This window comes from Arthroderma uncinatum (assembly GCF_011692745.1).
Source record: "Arthroderma uncinatum strain CBS 119779 chromosome Unknown scaffold3, whole genome shotgun sequence".
In the NCBI taxonomy this organism is placed as follows: Eukaryota; Fungi; Ascomycota; class Eurotiomycetes; order Onygenales; family Arthrodermataceae; genus Arthroderma; species Arthroderma uncinatum.
The window spans coordinates 768,412-784,183 of record NW_022983865.1 but is presented as its reverse complement, the minus strand read 5'-3'; the positions used below and the strand labels follow the sequence as shown (position 1 = coordinate 784,183).

At 50.4% G+C, this 15,772-nt stretch overlaps 6 protein-coding genes across 6 annotated transcripts; 2 read left to right on the top strand and 4 right to left on the bottom strand.

Annotated features, from left to right (window-relative positions):
- Positions 1 to 1,494: 1,494 nt before the first annotated feature.
- GIQ15_04043 (uncharacterized protein) lies at positions 1,495 to 1,854 on the bottom strand (the record flags this gene model as incomplete). The annotated part of the gene is made up of 1 exon (XM_033551460.1): positions 1,495 to 1,854. One exon carries the CDS (start codon positions 1,852 to 1,854, stop codon positions 1,495 to 1,497), a length of 360 nt encoding a protein of 119 aa, XP_033405190.1.
- A 1,226-nt stretch (positions 1,855 to 3,080) lies between these two features.
- On the bottom strand, positions 3,081 to 5,529 carry GIQ15_04042 (tRNA-dihydrouridine(47) synthase; the record flags this gene model as incomplete). The annotated part of the gene is made up of 3 exons (XM_033551459.1): positions 3,081 to 3,168; positions 3,256 to 5,203; positions 5,271 to 5,529. 3 exons carry the CDS (start codon positions 5,527 to 5,529, stop codon positions 3,081 to 3,083), a joined length of 2,295 nt encoding a protein of 764 aa, XP_033405189.1.
- Positions 5,530 to 6,132: 603 nt separating this feature from the next.
- GIQ15_04041 (WD-repeat containing protein slp1) lies at positions 6,133 to 8,043 on the bottom strand (the record flags this gene model as incomplete). Its single annotated transcript, XM_033551458.1, has 1 exon — positions 6,133 to 8,043. One exon carries the CDS (start codon positions 8,041 to 8,043, stop codon positions 6,133 to 6,135), a length of 1,911 nt encoding a protein of 636 aa, XP_033405188.1.
- Positions 8,044 to 8,616: 573 nt separating this feature from the next.
- On the top strand, positions 8,617 to 10,978 carry GIQ15_04040 (kelch repeat protein; the record flags this gene model as incomplete). Its single annotated transcript, XM_033551457.1, has 4 exons — positions 8,617 to 8,950; positions 9,028 to 9,114; positions 9,182 to 9,532; positions 9,600 to 10,978. The coding sequence occupies 4 exons, from the start codon at positions 8,617 to 8,619 to the stop codon at positions 10,976 to 10,978; spliced, it is 2,151 nt and encodes a 716-aa protein (XP_033405187.1).
- Positions 10,979 to 11,586: 608 nt separating this feature from the next.
- GIQ15_04039 (uncharacterized protein) lies at positions 11,587 to 12,885 on the bottom strand (the record flags this gene model as incomplete). Its single annotated transcript, XM_033551456.1, has 3 exons — positions 11,587 to 11,924; positions 11,982 to 12,167; positions 12,231 to 12,885. 3 exons carry the CDS (start codon positions 12,883 to 12,885, stop codon positions 11,587 to 11,589), a joined length of 1,179 nt encoding a protein of 392 aa, XP_033405186.1.
- Positions 12,886 to 13,939: 1,054 nt separating this feature from the next.
- Positions 13,940 to 15,481, top strand: GIQ15_04038 (uncharacterized protein; the record flags this gene model as incomplete). The annotated part of the gene is made up of 2 exons (XM_033551455.1): positions 13,940 to 14,042; positions 14,619 to 15,481. The coding sequence occupies 2 exons, from the start codon at positions 13,940 to 13,942 to the stop codon at positions 15,479 to 15,481; spliced, it is 966 nt and encodes a 321-aa protein (XP_033405185.1).
- Between the last annotated feature and the right edge of the window lie 291 nt (positions 15,482 to 15,772).

The window sequence follows — 15,772 nt, the reverse complement described above, 5'->3', positions numbered from 1 at the left end:
CGGAACGAGCGAGCAATGGTCGGTGATCCTCAAAGCTAAGTATGCTTTCCTTGCCATCGTATATCTGATGCTAGGAAGAAAGTGCCGATGAAGCGGTTTGTTTGGGGCTGCATCGACCATAATCCTTGAGTAAAAGAATAATCATAGATTTACTCCGTCCTTATGGAAGCGCAGGATATCCCGGATGATCGACTCTCGTCGAAATTCTTCGGAACAAGATGCGTAGTTTCCACATCCCCTTATGAATTGTTGCTGTCCCCACAGTTGCCTTCAAACCAACGGTTAAATGAGTGCGGGTTATAAGAGATTCTTACTTCTTATTTCTCCTTTTGCTCCGCACGCGTATGTTGTTATGAGACAATCGCAACGCTGCCGCGAGTCGTTAAAGCGACCCGCAAAGACGGCCCCAAAGCCAATTCACCACTTCTCGCTGGGTATTTACATATGAACCAGACGAGTGAAATAGACGACCTCATTCATCGAAGCAACATTTTGTCCAATTTGGCGCAACTGATAGATATTGACAAAAAGGCCATCTACCCCACACAGATCATTGACATTATCAAAGATCAGCGGCCGCGTTCCTTTTGGCTGCTGACATGCCGGACCTTAGTAGCCTCTATCAACTTGAGTTGAGATCTGTCCCCTGGATTGATTACCCCCAGTCCTTTATTCGAACTGAGGGGTAACAGATCTGTTGCATAAATAAGTATGCAGCATAGCTGGGAGCTATATGGAATAACGTCTCGAGAAGACTTATAGTCTCGTTTGTTGTGGAATATGATGCATCCGAGAGCCTCTCTGGAACTGGGAGTAGGCATAATATGCTAAAACGCCTCTTGAAACCACAAATAGTTCCCTTTGGTAGCATGCGTTGAATTCCCTTTTTTGCTTTGGAAAGAATGTTGCATGATGGCTAGTTGTATCGTTCACAAACGGCGGGAGCGCACACATATGGGCCCCATGACGGATTGTTTGTCTTGTGCTCTCGACTCGGGAATTCGCAATACACTCGTCAACAGCCCATGGAGTCTCCTGGCTTGGGCTCAGATGGCTTGTGATGCCACTCAATCCGTAAGCCCCTTATCCCACCGCGTTGCCACGCTCCTTCATCCTTCTCATTCTTCTCCACACCTTGCGTTTATCTTGGGGAATTTCAACAGCTGCACTTCTACTATAAGTGCACTTCCCCCCGCGACGAGGTCATTGATATTGTGTTTATACTTATTATTGCTGATGGTGAGTTATGGTTGAGAGTCGGGGCTTTGCGTTAAACCAGAGACCTCGGGGTGGTCCTCGTTGGCTTTCTGCTTTAAGGAGTTTGAAGCAAATAAAACCATAGCTAGCAGGACTGCTGCTCTGGTATGTATTTCACGCCTTCTTCCAAGGAGAACGCATTGTTGGACCGCCGGGAAACCCGGCCGACGACTTTGAGGCCGCCCCTTTTCTATATATGGGCGTATATGAGTTTCTCTGCCGCTAGCCGCGAGTATGTCAGACCGCTAGCCATATAATAAGCTGGGTTAACAGCCTGGCAGCCTGTGCCTGGTTGAGGTTCGCTGACTTGCTACCTGCGGAGAAACCGCAGTAGTGGTTGGAGTAATAGCCGGTAAGGTAATTGAGGTTCTTGTACTCGCGGGAGTGAGCCGCAATCTCTTCACGCTTATCGAAATCCTGGCCCGCGTTTATAGTGGCTACCTTGAACTCGAGCAAGTTGAGGAATGCTGTTGCTAACCATAGCGTCCTTGGTGATCGGAAAAACGCCAGCACACGATTGCCGGCTTTGTTCTTTGCCAGGATAGTTTTCACAAGGTAGCATAGCTTGGGGCTGGTCTTGGTGATGTACAGCGCCATTTCCAATACTCGCCGGCGTTGGAAAGCGTAAGGATGATCACACCAGCATCGTTAAGAATATGATCTTTTCGTTCAGAAAACTTGTCATCGCAGCTTTTCTACCGCCAGCGCTGATGTCCATACCATCAGTAACGTCTTGAAAATAGCGGCCTATTGTCCAGGATCTATTACCCTAGCGCTCGCAGTCTGTGACCTCGAGAAAGGCGGCGTTGCCGACGATCGCGGTCGAAATAAATGCGTGGTCCATACGTCAAGGTATGTCGCGTTACCGATCATTGCTGTGGGACGGTAGTCGAGCGGTCGCCAGACTGCAGACATGTATACCATACTCAGGGCCTGCAGTATCTTACCAAATCCGCAATCATCATTAAGGATGCCGGATCTTAGCCGTGACATCTCTTAGTACAGCATCCAGGCAACCCCAATCACTTGCCATGGTTTGAAAGTTACCTTTCCAATATTTGGCTGACGAGGGTCCACTGATAGGAATTTGTGTAGTGCATGCTCATGTCGAGATATGATAAGACCCAAGGCCATAGCAATGGCGATGTTGCTTGTGTGGAGGGTATGCGCAATATGTTCATGTTTCGAAGCTGTAGATCATGTCAGTATTCTATCTTGATGGATAAGGTGGATAAAGGGCGTAGCTCACTGTGAAGCCGAGAGAGACTTCGACGCTGAACGCGACCATGAGCGCTCTCACGACCCCATTTGTGAACAATGGTTTCGTAGTCAACATCCAACGCAAGGTTGAATTCTGGTGGCTTGGGTTACTCGATAAATGTTTCGAGACGTTCGAAGTCGTCTAGCAGGTAGATATATCAACCCAATGTCTTTGCGGAACCCACCTGCAACGATAGGCCAAATCAAGCTATGGAGGCTAGCCAGGGGTATAGGGAAATGGGGAAACTGCTTATGGTCAGGAATAAAAGGAAGAGGAAATTTTTGAAAGGCCAGGGGAAATGGGAGGGATTATATAGACAAGATCTACAAAGCAATGAAAGCGGATCAGTGACGGCAAAGTTTGCAGTGACAAACGAATATGATTCAGTTTCTATCAAGTTAGCTTGCCACAACAGTGACGGGGTCTATTTAATTACTCTATGCAGTCACTCTGCTGCAAGTCACAGTGCCTGGTGGCTCATCATCCACGCCAAAAGGGGCGGTATACGACGTAGTGACGGGACCCGGCGTACACAGGTGAAGAGCAACGCTCCATCGTCACTTTAGCCCTCCGCCACGACGTCGTAACTGTTCGACTTGTGCTTAGGGGTGAATTTGAAGTCCTTGTCCGCTGGGCCAAGGAACATTTCACTATCGAGGGGGCGTAGGTATTAGTTGAAAGTGACTGAATTACGCGGGTGCTTCACACCAGGCATAAACTTGGGTAGAGTAACTTACGATATTTTGATCCAGTCAAGATAATGGTCACTCGCGAGCAGTGTCTCAAGCTCATCCCGGCCTCTCCAAGCGGGCGGCCGGTCTTGGATGCTAGGCGGCAGATATTCAAGGATACCGATCGGAACATATCGACAGGTGAAGCTGAGCCACTCCAGTAAGAATCGTCTCGTAGTTCCAACGCCGTGTTCGTCGGATCCCCATGCCTCAAGACCGTGCTTGACGAAGCGTTCGATGTAAGTAAGTCGCTCAGAGGAGGATTTGTCCATGTATTGGCCAGCTTGTATTTCTTCAAAGATCCAGGGTTTGACCAACGCGCCTCGTGCCACCATCACGCTGTCTACGCCTGAATTGGTGATTGCATCGTTGTAATCTGCATGGGAATAACAGTCGCCGTTGCCGAGGAAGAACACTTTCCCAGCTGATGGCTGGAGCCGCTCGTCTGGCTCCCGTATGGTATCCGCGACTTCATCGCGCTGCTCATTCAGCCGCTTTACCAAGGCTGAGCATTCAGATATGTATCCCCAATCGGCCGCTCGACTGTACCGTTGCTGACGGCTTCTTCCGTGTAGGGTGAGGGCACCGATTCCAGCGGGGCCTTGCCCCAGTTCGTTAGATTCATGTCCACCGATAACAAGACGTTCTGCTAGTTTCAGGGCAGTAGGATAGTTGTCCTTGGTGCCCATTCGGATTTTAGCAGTGATAGGAACTTCCCCCGAGACCGAATTCATGCCGCGAAGAATCTTTTCGAGCTTAGACGGGTGCTCGAGAAGGGCAGAGCCAGCTCCGTCACGGTAAACTAGGTCTATGGGACAGCCGCAGTTAAGATCAATAACACGAAGATGTGGGCAGAGGGCAGTAAGAATCTCCGTGGCCTTTAACGCTTGCCAGGGCCTGTTGCCTGCGATCTGGGCTCCGAATCTCATATCACGAGAGTGTTCATATCCCTGAACGACTGGCTGCTTGGGGGAGATCGTTGGAGGTAAGATCTCGGACTCATGAGCTTTCATCAATGCCCATTCGCCTTTGGTACCTTGTATCAGAGGCACGCTCATCGCCATTTCAGAATAGGTAAACTGGGCACCAAGTTCAACGCATAGCCGCCTAAAGGGTAAATTCCCCTGAGTAGTTAACGGCGCCAGCACAGGCGTTTCTGGTCCAAAATAGAGCCTTCTCTTCTCTGATGGGAGGAAAGGCGGCTCCGTATACCGGGCTTTATTTTCTTCTGAGCTTTCCTTCGCTGCACTCTCCCCATTACCATTCTCTTCCGCCTTACCGTTAGTCTCCTTCTTTTCGCCATCTTCGCCCTCCTCAAAATTCCGTCCATGAAAACGCTCTTCCAGCTCCTTGGACGTTATGTTGATCCAGTCGTTGAACTTGTCCGCCTTTGGTGTAGGGAACTTCTTCCGGGTCATCAACTGCTTATTCTCTGTCGATACTAGATTCACGACACCCAATTCAGCGGCATTAATCGATGACGGGGCAGACAAGCCTGAGGAAGCTTTCTTTTTCTTCTCTTCATCTTCGACCAGGACCAACTCTTTCCGTCCATCCTCAAGCTCCCGCTCAGTCATATGCGAGCCGACAAATCGACATCTCCAGCCTGCAGAACAAACACCAAAGGCTTCCCAGACCGGGCAAATTCCTCCAAAGTTTTTCAGGTCCTCCTTTTTGTGCTCCTTCAGGTATTTCCGAAGATCGTGTTCAAATTTGCAGTTATCACCGTACTGACACGGTTTCGGCGAGAACTCAGGATTGTGATTAACCGTCCCACATAAACCTCTTTCATCATGGGACCTTTGGAAGCGGCGATTCGTATTTTTGCCCTTATTCTTTTCACGGCGTTTGTTTTTGCCCTTTTTGCCATCACCTTCGCGGTCGTTGTAGCCGGCAGCTTCAGCTTCGTCGTCATCACGCCCTTGACGATCGTTGGCGCGCGCGTCAGAGTCCTCTTTAGGGAACGTTATAATATACCTAATAGTCAAAAAACAATATTTAATTAGCACTGCGATGCATACGAAACTGAACAGCTTGCGACGAAGTGCGGGGATGGATGTACTCTGCTTTTATTGGCGCCAATCCCTTTCTTCGTTCCTGGCCATTTTCAGGTTTAGGAGCAGCTGTGACTGAAGGCGCTTCATCCAGCTTTACTCTCTTAGACGATGGCCCCTCGGGGTTGCTGTTCACTTCATCTGCGGCACCCTCAAGTGGCCGACCTTTGGAAGGCTGGGGCTCTGAGGTGCCAGAAGGCGCCGGGTTTTGCGCGTCAGAAGCCATCCTTGACGTAGACCTGAAACGTATAAGTGTGTCCTGGTCGCGATTCCCGCTACCTGGGGGCAATTGAGATACGGTCGGTCCGTTGAGTCGATGGATCAATTTTATACAGAGAAAAGAAATTTATCCTTGCTGTTTTTGCCGAACTTTCGCCGAACCCTAAATACTCCGAGAACCGATGATATATCGCTATTGATATAAGGCCTCAAATATACTGAATAGCCTTCTATATCAAAAGTACTTATAGAGAAACTGAAAGATCAAGACTGTCGACGATGGTACTCCTTGCCATGTTGATGCAACTCATCCTCCATTCCAGAGGCATGTTTACTCCTACGCCAAATTGGTTCTATGAGAGCAGTTGGATGATTGATAATAGTCAATATTTGCTATTCAACTAAAACTTCAAATTGACATTACACAGACGCCATTAAAACTCCAATTAAAACCCCAAATAACAATAATCAGAAACATGCAACGCTGAAACACGACGATATGCAATGCTCGGCCCAGGAAAAAATGAAACGCCGGATAGGGGTATAGCCCGTAAAGATTGAACCGACGCCATTTAATACCGTTAGTTAGTTAGTAGAACATACTTATCGTCTATCGAATGGTCATTTGCTTTGCCATCTTGCTTCCCTTGCTGGTGAGGCCGCCTTCTCTGGAGGTGGAGGCAGCGGTGCCTGGCTTGCGCTCGAAGATCTTCCAGAACTTCAAGCTCTCGTCGGCAGCGGCGGTGGCTAGCATCTGGCCGTCTGGGCTGAGGCAGCTGTGAAGAACACGGGTCTCATGGGCGGGAATCTCGACGTTGCGGACGAGAGATGGGTAGCTCCAGATGCTCAAAGAGTTGTCTGGGAAACCGCTGGAGCTGACAAGCTCGCGGTAATGGTTGCTCCATCTGAGACTGGTGACCTGGGAGCCGGTGTCGATGCTGTTTGTGCGGGCGCCAGTGGTGGTGTTCCAGAAGTGAATGTGACGATCGTAGGAACCGCCACCAGTAGCGAGGAGGTTCAATTGCCATGGGCACCAGCTGAGAGCCTTGACGGCAGCGCGGTGGTTGGTCTTGGTGAACTTGGGGGCAGACAGGGAGCGGGAGTCCCAGATAGAGACGAGGTTATCGTTTCCACCAGTGGCCAACTGGGCACCATCGGATCGCCATTCGAGGCCACAGACTTCAGAGGTATGGGAGACGAGCTCGGCAGTCTTGTGTTGAGCGATGCGGACATCGTGGTTGAAGACGAGGCCACTTCGGGCTCCAGTGGACAGAGTGTGCTTGTTCCAGCCCATAACACCAACGCGGGTTTCATGGCCAAACATACTTCGGAGCTTGGTGCCCTCTTCAACATCCCAGATCTGGACTTCGCCAGTTCCGAGGCCGACACCAACATAGGCACCGTCACCACTCCATTTGACGCTGCTGACGTAGGTGTCTGCAGGGGTTTCGAGCAGGCTGCTAACGCCGCCAGATTCTGCAGACCAGACGTATACGTTGCGTTCCAGGCCAATAGCAACCTGGTTACCAGAGCTCCAGTCTAGGAGGTTCAGGTAGTAGTCGTCAACCAATCCAGGGGCATCAAGGACACGATCTGGGGCAGTTTGAACTCGGCGGCGGAACTGCGCAGTCTGAGCGGTGGAAGCCTTGAGAGGACGGTTGTATTGGGAGCGGAGGTCAATTGGCTTGGAAGATTCAGGGGCAGCAGGCTTGAACTCAAGGATACGAGTGTTCAGGGAGACACCACAGGCATCTGCGAGAGAAGACTTGTACGCAATAGCGTTGGGGTCAGGACGTGAGTAGCTACTGGAGCTGCCATTGTCTTCAAGGCCAAGTCCACCAAAGGCTTCGGCCAAGTCGTCGTCACGGCTGTGGCCGTTGATATCAAAGGCGCTGGCCGCGCTTGCTAGGACAGCAGACCCTTCACCGCTGCTGGTCTTGGGTCTCTGGGTGGTGTCATCAGACTTTGCACTGCCAGCAGTGATCAAACCCTCGCTGGTGCTTCTGTTGGGGATGAATCTGTCTGCAACAGTGTGTGGAAGACGAATGGTGGTCTTGCTGGTCTTGGATGATCTGGTCGTCCTCGTGGTAGTAGTCTCCTTCTTCGATGCTCGCTTCTTGGTGGGAGTTGGGGCCTGAGCCTGAGCTGGTCCCGTTCCGGTGAGAGTCCAGTCTGACACGGCGGGCTCGAGATGACGAGGTGAGCGTCTCACACGGGCGATGTTGGACTTTGGTGATTCACAGAAGCTACCCTTAGAGACGGGTCTAGTCTTGGTCACCGACTTGGCGAAGTGAGATGCAAGGTTGCCACCGCCGTAGACAGACTGAGAATTTGAGCGAGGAGCGTCACTGGCCTGACGAGGAGGAGTGAAAGGAGATGTCTCATCCTTGGGCAGGTTGCCGGACAAGCTGGTGTTTCTTGCGCGGGGTGATGGAGTGAGGGGCATGCGGCCGCCAGCGGTCTTGGAGGAGAAGAGGCCATGATGGCTCTTGATGGGAGTGCACACAGATGCAGTAGACATTTTGTAAAGGTATTAAAGCTATGCAGCTGGAGAAAGAAGGTATGAAGGGTTCGGGTTTGTTCTGGTGATAGGAGTAGATCTGATCTATAGCTCGATGCAAGTAGCTCTGCGTGGAATGTATGCAAAGTACGGATAGAGAGAGAGATGCAGAAGATACGAAGGATGCAGAGGTAGAAGATGAAGTCGTCGAAGCCGTCGAGTGACTTAGGAGGGAGTGCTGTGGTTAGTGATGAAGGAGGAGAAGAAGGAGAAGTTGAAGCTATCTCGCAGTTCTTTTATTTACATTTTTCCGTTTCCAGAGCAACAGGACGCCAAGCCCTCTTTCCCCCTTTGGGACTGGCGCTGGTTAAAGTTTTTCCGGCCGCCGCTGGGACCGCCAAGCTTTTTTTATCGCCGTGCTTAATCGCGTTTGCCTCCACATCCTTATCGATCTTTCGTCTTCATCTTCGACTTCTTCTGATATCCTTGCGAGACAGACGGATCTTTACTTAGCGTGAAGGCTGATACTCTCTCGGTTCTATCGCCTGAAGTCTCATGCTGCCGGTGTAGTGTCGACCTGGCATGTCGTTTGCTATGGCTACGCCCGCAGACGGAGCTGGATCTCGCCCACCAGCGTACCCTCAGCTGAACGGCAGCGCTGCCGGCCGGTCTAATAACAATTCTCCAGGCCTGAATAGACCCTCCAACCCTCATTCCCCGGCCCTGCTGCCCAACGGCACCTCGACGCCGACCTACCTCATGCCTACTAGCCCGCCTAAGAGTCGCCGCGGAAGCAGTGACGGTAGCAGCCCTAAAGTGGAAAAGGCCACTGGCCAAGTCCCAATATGTCTTGTAAACGCTTCCATAACGTACTGCGGCAATAACGAGATCTACGCCTTTGGAGGGTTCGATCAGGAGACGGATGAGGGTTCGTTTGATCCCATTGGTCTATCCCTCCATAGCATAAGCACACGCCTTGTTCTAACATCCCTGTCTACATTCTAGTCTACAACCACGTTTTAAAATTAGATCTCACCACCCTGAGATGGGGTTTGGTAGATAACTTTGGCGATATTCCCGGTGTCCGCATGGGTTAGCAATACTCCCCCTCTGTCTACTTGTTTGTTCTTCGGCTAACACGGGGGGGTAATTCGATTAGGACACACCGCATCGCTTTACGAGGGTGACAAGCTGGTCATATTTGGAGGAGAGAACGAACACCCAGAGCATCTTTCTGATGTCATCGTATTTGACATCAAAACATCTACCTGGACGTCACCGGAAGTCCGTGGACCGGTACCAAAGGGGAGGGCTCGACATGCATCGGTCATCTACGAGGACAAACTGTTCGTGATCGGCGGTGTAACCGGAGAATCAAACCTTATACTAGATGACATCTGCTACCTCGATCTCAAGACATGGACATGGTCACGCTCGTGGAGGTTTGTGGCACGGTTCGACCATGCTGCGTGGGTATGGGGTGGCCGGCTCTGGGTTTTTGGTGGGTTGGGTACGGACATGGAAAGGGGCACAGATCTATGGTGGTTAGACTTGAAAGGGACCCCTGCGTTGTCCAGGGCAGTGCCAGCTGAACAAGGTATTACCGGATCCCCTCGTCCTCAAATTTGTAGACAGCATAGCTGACAACTCAGACCTTTCATATAGTCTCCCGCCAGCCAGCGGACGGCTGAACGGCTATACCCCCAATGCTGCAAATACCCAAATTCGGACAATGGCTCGCCGCAAGCCTACTGCGCCGGGGGCAATATCCTCTTTGAAATTCCACTCCGGGCCGTATGTGCCGGCTCTTCGCTCTGGGACACACTTTCACGTCTATGCATCTGGTGTCCTCCTTGACCTTGTCACGCCCTCAGAAACGGTCAAACCCTGGGAGTGCAACCTGTCCTCCATGGAGATGGACTCACTACGATGGCAGAAGCTAGCAAGTGGACAGGAAATATTCACCGCTGAATACCGCTGGCAGTACTGTGCAATCGATGAAGCTGGTTCCAAGGCTTGGCTGTTTGGCTCCAGTGCTGGAAGCTCGTCTGTTGGAGAAGATAACCATCTCAGCACAATTCTTACCATCGACCTTGAAAAATATGGCGTGTTAGGCAGGGAGGCGTCGGAGCAGAATCGTATCCTCGCTTCCGAACGACAAAATACGTTGTCCAACTTAGGTGCTGGATTGGCTTCTGTCTTCGACCAGCCTGGGGAGTCCGGCGGATCAGACTTCACCATTACCGCAGACATGGACGACGTAGAAGATGCAGATATGCGTTCCACCGTGACAGAAGATGAACCATCCGAATATCTTCCTGCCAACGCCGTCACATCTCCTCCCATCTATGTTCATCGGATCATCCTTCATGCTCGCTGGCCTCATTTCCGTCGTCTCTACGCCGCCAAAATGGCAGAGTATCACACAAACAAAATGCACATCCCAGAACCATACCGCGTTGTCCGAGCATTCCTCTACTATCTCTACACAGACAGCATATCTGCGGACTCTGAAGTTAACCCCAGCGTTCTCGAAGTTGCAGGCATGCTAGTGATGGCGAATCTATACGACTTGCCAAAACTCCGTTTACTCTGCGTCAACCGTCTCAGCCGCGAAATCAATATTGATACCGCCGCCATAATCTGGGAACGCGCCGGCCGTACAAACGAGGTCTGGCTTAAACGCCGTGCTGCCTCTTTCTGCCTCGCAAACTGGGGCAGGATCGTACGAAGCGAAGGATTCCGCCTCCTAGGCAAACAGAGCATGGTGGCTCTATGCGAGGTTGTAGACACGGAGGCTCGAATTATGCCTGGCCATGAAGCTGAGCTTCGTGAAATGTTGGCTTTTGATAGGTACGAACCGGCCAGCCCCAAGCGGCCTCGAGTGGCTATATCGTCTGGTCCGTTGGACGATGATCTAGATAGTGATGAAGACGATGGTATGGAGCTATCTTGAACCAGTTATGATTTTATATGAGACATTTGCTGGAGTTTTATCGGGATGGTCTCCTTTTTACGGTGGGTTTGATACCATGTCATGGCGGGATGAAGGATACCGTGTTGTTTTTGTTTTTGCCTTTTAGTTGAACGCAAACATGTCATGCATAGATGGCTGTGAGATAGACTTCCTCAATGTTGCATATCCCATTTTTATTATGCTATCTATTCAACGTCAGATATGTTTATTTTATCCTACAATTAGTATTTCATACAGAGCTCCATGCCAAAAGTCTTTGGGGGATTAAGTTTAAGAATAACATTGACATGCTCAAGGATAAGTATATGGACAGACCAAAGAACAAACCATCTTGCAGACTTAAGGGTTATAGATAAGGATGGCCAAGGAGTGCCTTTACTAGTACCAGGTCAGGCCTTTCAGGGTATGATAAGGGCTTCTGAACTCCGTATACATATACTGACTAGAGAGCAGTGTATAGGTAGACTATTGAGTTACAGCCATGTTCAATTAGCTCTTCATATTTACAGTATCAACCCATGATTGAAGGTAAGCCTATCTATGTAGTGGAGACTCTCATGTCAATTTGATGATTCTTCCATGCACCATTACTCTTCATATTTAACGCTGTCTATCTCGGCAGCCAATACTATACCATCTAAAAGTTGGATAGTAAGTATATCTTCGTCTTCCTGCGACATGGTTACCTCGTCTTTCACAGTGGTGAACGTAGTGGAATTGTAAAATATCGCAGGAATGTAGGGGCCAGCGACCCGTCGGAGAAGGTTAATGAGCATTGATCTTCGGAGGTAACGGCCCGGGGCTCCCCAGCTGCTTGTTTCGGCGTCGTGGACCCATTCTAGCGGACCTTTGGCCTTGAGAATAAGGTATGTCATGAGATACCGGAAGTATAGGAATCGGGCGGACGGACCGTTAAGAAGGAATTCTAGCGTCTTCCCATTAAGTTCCTGATGGGTACTTAAATTAGCATATGCTTAAGTACCTTCAGATAGGGAAATTCCGCTTGCCTCCCATTTGACGTCATCGAAGGCAGTACGCTTGTAGTAGAGCGGGTTGGTGACGACCAGTTTCCATTTGAGTTCCTCCACTTCAGAAGTTGCCTCTACCGGCACAATCACCACAATACCGGCCTTCAGGGCCTTTGCGATCGACTTGTGGAGCATAAGCCCTGTGAAATGTTATATTAGTATGTTGGTGATTGTTTGTTTATTGAAGGCTATGACTTCCTTACCGTTTCTTGGGTCACCCATTATGATGGACTCGACTCCAAAAAGATGGGCAATTGGCCCCTGTTCTAGGTTCTTGGGTATCAAGCGAACAGGTTCAAGGTTTTTAGAGCTGCACAGTCCAACAACGTGACAGAAGCTCTCCGAAATGTCGACCGACTCGATGTACCATTCATCCACCAATTTTAGGAACAGGTTCCTGTCGGAGTCATCATTTGACACCGCCTCCATTTTGAACCTCATTGCGCTATGATAACAGCCCGGATGAACATCAGACTCCATATCCTCTTCTATGAACTTCCTTTGCTGCTTGATGAGTAACAGTTCCTTTATAAGTTGTGCGGAGTCACTGCGGAGATCGTCGAGATACCCGAATATCTCGATGTGTGGTAGGTAGTTGCATCGGACGAGCGCTTGGAGCGCAGACTTGCAGCCCTCAATATGATTGACTTGGGCCCTTAACTCGTTGACCTTCGCAGTGACAAAATCCGAAGCGGTGAATTCCGTATTGATGGATGCCGTCTCAGTTAACCGATGAAGCTCATCTGAGCGCGTGTGGGATTCAACCAGAGCTTTGAGCTGGTCATCTGGGAGGAGATGCACGTAATCTTGTGGGAAGTATTCAGATATAAACTCCACGTCTTCCTGCTCAGCCGACATGGCGAAACTAAAACCAAAGCTTGCTTAGGAGGTAGTAAGGTAAAGAGTTGATAGTTGTCGAGAGAATCTTCCAAGGAAGGCAGACACTATGAATGTCAGAGGCCGTTTCTCGCGGGGAAGAAATCTCTAATGTTAGGTGAAGGTAAGAGGGAATAGAGATATTTATAGGCTAAGAAGCATTATAGCAAAGATCATTTATGTAAGCTTTTGTACATAATGAGTCGCCCTCTAGAATGTTCCTTAGTATCAATATCATCAATGTCACAATTGGTATATGTGATGGGATACTGGGGCTGTCTGATACTAGGTAGATAAAGCCATGCTATGAGAATTCCGGCACAGCTATCATTTGTCCTGCTGTATCGAGTATCGCTATCTACTTGATAGATATGGTACACTTGATAGAGATGTACTTGATAGAGATGGTATGTTCATGAGCTCATCCAGTAGTTAGGAGAGACGTTGGTATGAGGTTGAGCTGACTAAGCAACTTGGTGCTGATAGATTTCTGGTATAAATTGATTTTCTCACTTCTACCAACATCCGCCCATGAGCCCGAGATCGAGGTGAAAACGCCGACGCCGGCCTAGAAATACAGAATAAACAGATCAAAACGTCTATCATTCCAATTCGTATACAAACAGCTTACTACAGGCGGAGGAAAAGTGCTGGTTCCGGTGAGTGGGAGGTGTTTGGCGCGCGGCGTGTTACATGGACATTGCTCTGATAATGAAACCGAACGAGCGAAAAGGCCGCTCTCTCACTTCTACGTCTTACGTCCCGCTCGCTCTTCGCGGCGCCTCGCCTCGCCTTGCTTCACCTTACCTCCAAGCGGGTGACGCGACATCCTAGACGCCAGCTAGTAGCCTTTTCTTATCATCCTTGCTACCACCGAGAGTTTCCCTCAAGATGTCGAACCAGCTAGTGGTGAGTAACCATGCCAGTCCAGTCTGGCATGTCTGTCCGTCGGATCAGTCGGGCGGGCTGCTGTCTTGCGCGGGGAGCGTCGCGTATGAACCTGTTGCTCATCTCTTTCGTCTCGTCCATCTAGGGCATGGTCTTCGACCGCGTCATCCAGGAGGTATGCGACTCTTCGCAGATCGACTTCGAGGAGAGTGGCGTCGACCAGCATACGCTCGAGGAGCTCAGGAAGGTTGGTATCCTCTCTCGTCCACGTCCCTTGCCCGCGTTGTCGTGGTTCTCCGTGTGCGCAGAGGTGTTTGTCGTGATGTGATGCCGTGGAGGGCGGCTTTTGGGGGGGAAGCGGGCGGTTTAAAGGGCGTCTGCCTGCCTGCTCGCTTTCGGCCTTCTTATGCGCCGTTTTACCAGCTCCACGTCTTGCCGCTTTATCCCGGCTGACTCACCCGGAATATCCCGTGATTAGTCATCATATCTAGAGCCTCAAGGATGCACATTTATAGATGTTGACATGTCGATATGATGTTGATACGATGTTGATACGTTGCTGATTGATGTATAGGGCTGGCAGTCGAAGCTGTCGTCGCTCGGGGTGGCTCATTTCCCATGGGACCCTGCACCACAGCCACCCACATCGCTGTCACAGTCCCTGCCAGTGCAGCAGGCAGCCTCTATCCCTCCGCCATCCACCACCATTCCTTCTAACTCGCAGCCTCAACACCAACACCCTCAGCAGCAGCAACAACATCAGCAGCATCAGCAGCAGCAGCCGCAGACCTCTCAGGCCCAGCACCCAGGCCTGCAGTCCCCTACAGACCTTCCATCCGGAGATGTCTTCGTCAAAACCGAAGGAGGCTTCTCTCCTCCACCGCCAGGCCCTCCAGGAGGCACAAGCCTAGCCCAGCAGCGAGCCGCAAATGCGTTGCACCAAAAGTATGGCACTGCCGCAGCCAACCAGGTTCAGCATCTGCAGTCACACTCTCAAGCTGCCCTGTCCCTCCCAGGCGGGCAACCTCGATTCCAACCTCCACCAATGGGCAATTCCAAGCCCCAGGACTTTAGGCCTGTTCAGCAACAGACCCAGGCACAGGGTCAGGCTCAGGCTCAAGGCCAAGGACAGGTTTCAAGATTGCCACAGACCGGTATTCAGAACTCTCAGACAGACGGCGCCGGCGACGACCTGTCAGACTGGAAAGCCGAAGTCCAACGACGGAGAGAAGCAGCTGCCAAAAACGGCCCAGAGAATGACCGCCGTCTTCGGGAATTCGTCGAGTCAAGGAACCTCCAGCTGGAGGGCGGTGGCCTCCTGGCTCCCTTGCACGAACGTTACCCCAATGCCAATGGCAAGAAACGCAAGATTGTAAAATTCAATGATCTAACGGCCCTGTCAAACCAGGCAGAGGCTACCTCTTCTACCATCTCACCTGCAGCGCCCAGTGGCCCTCCACCACCTTCTCAGTTCGATGGAACAGATGACTATGGCATCAAAAAGGACGAAGATGAAGACGCTATTAACTCCGATCTTGACGATCCCGACGATCTCGTCGACGATGAACAGGGTGAAGATGATGCAGTCGGCCAGGTCATGCTCTGTACATACGACAAAGTCCAGCGAGTTAAAAGCAAGTGGAAGTGTGTGTTGAAAGATGGCATATTAACCTCCGACGGCAGAGAGTGAGTTCCTTGTACCTCCAAAAAATACCTCATAAAGAACTATCTTCTAACCAACTTCAATAGATATGTATTTCACAAAGGAACTGGTGAATTTGAATGGTACTAGTCTACCTAGAGAGGAGGACGGAATTACGCACACACAGCTCATGCTTGCATAGGTGAAAAATACTCAGTTACTACTGCTCTGTATCTATAAAGCCCATCTTCCCGATTTGACCCGTCTCATAGCCTGAAAATGTGTATCCCATAGGGGCCACCATACTTGTACTTCTCCAGGCAAGCCGGACTTTTATAC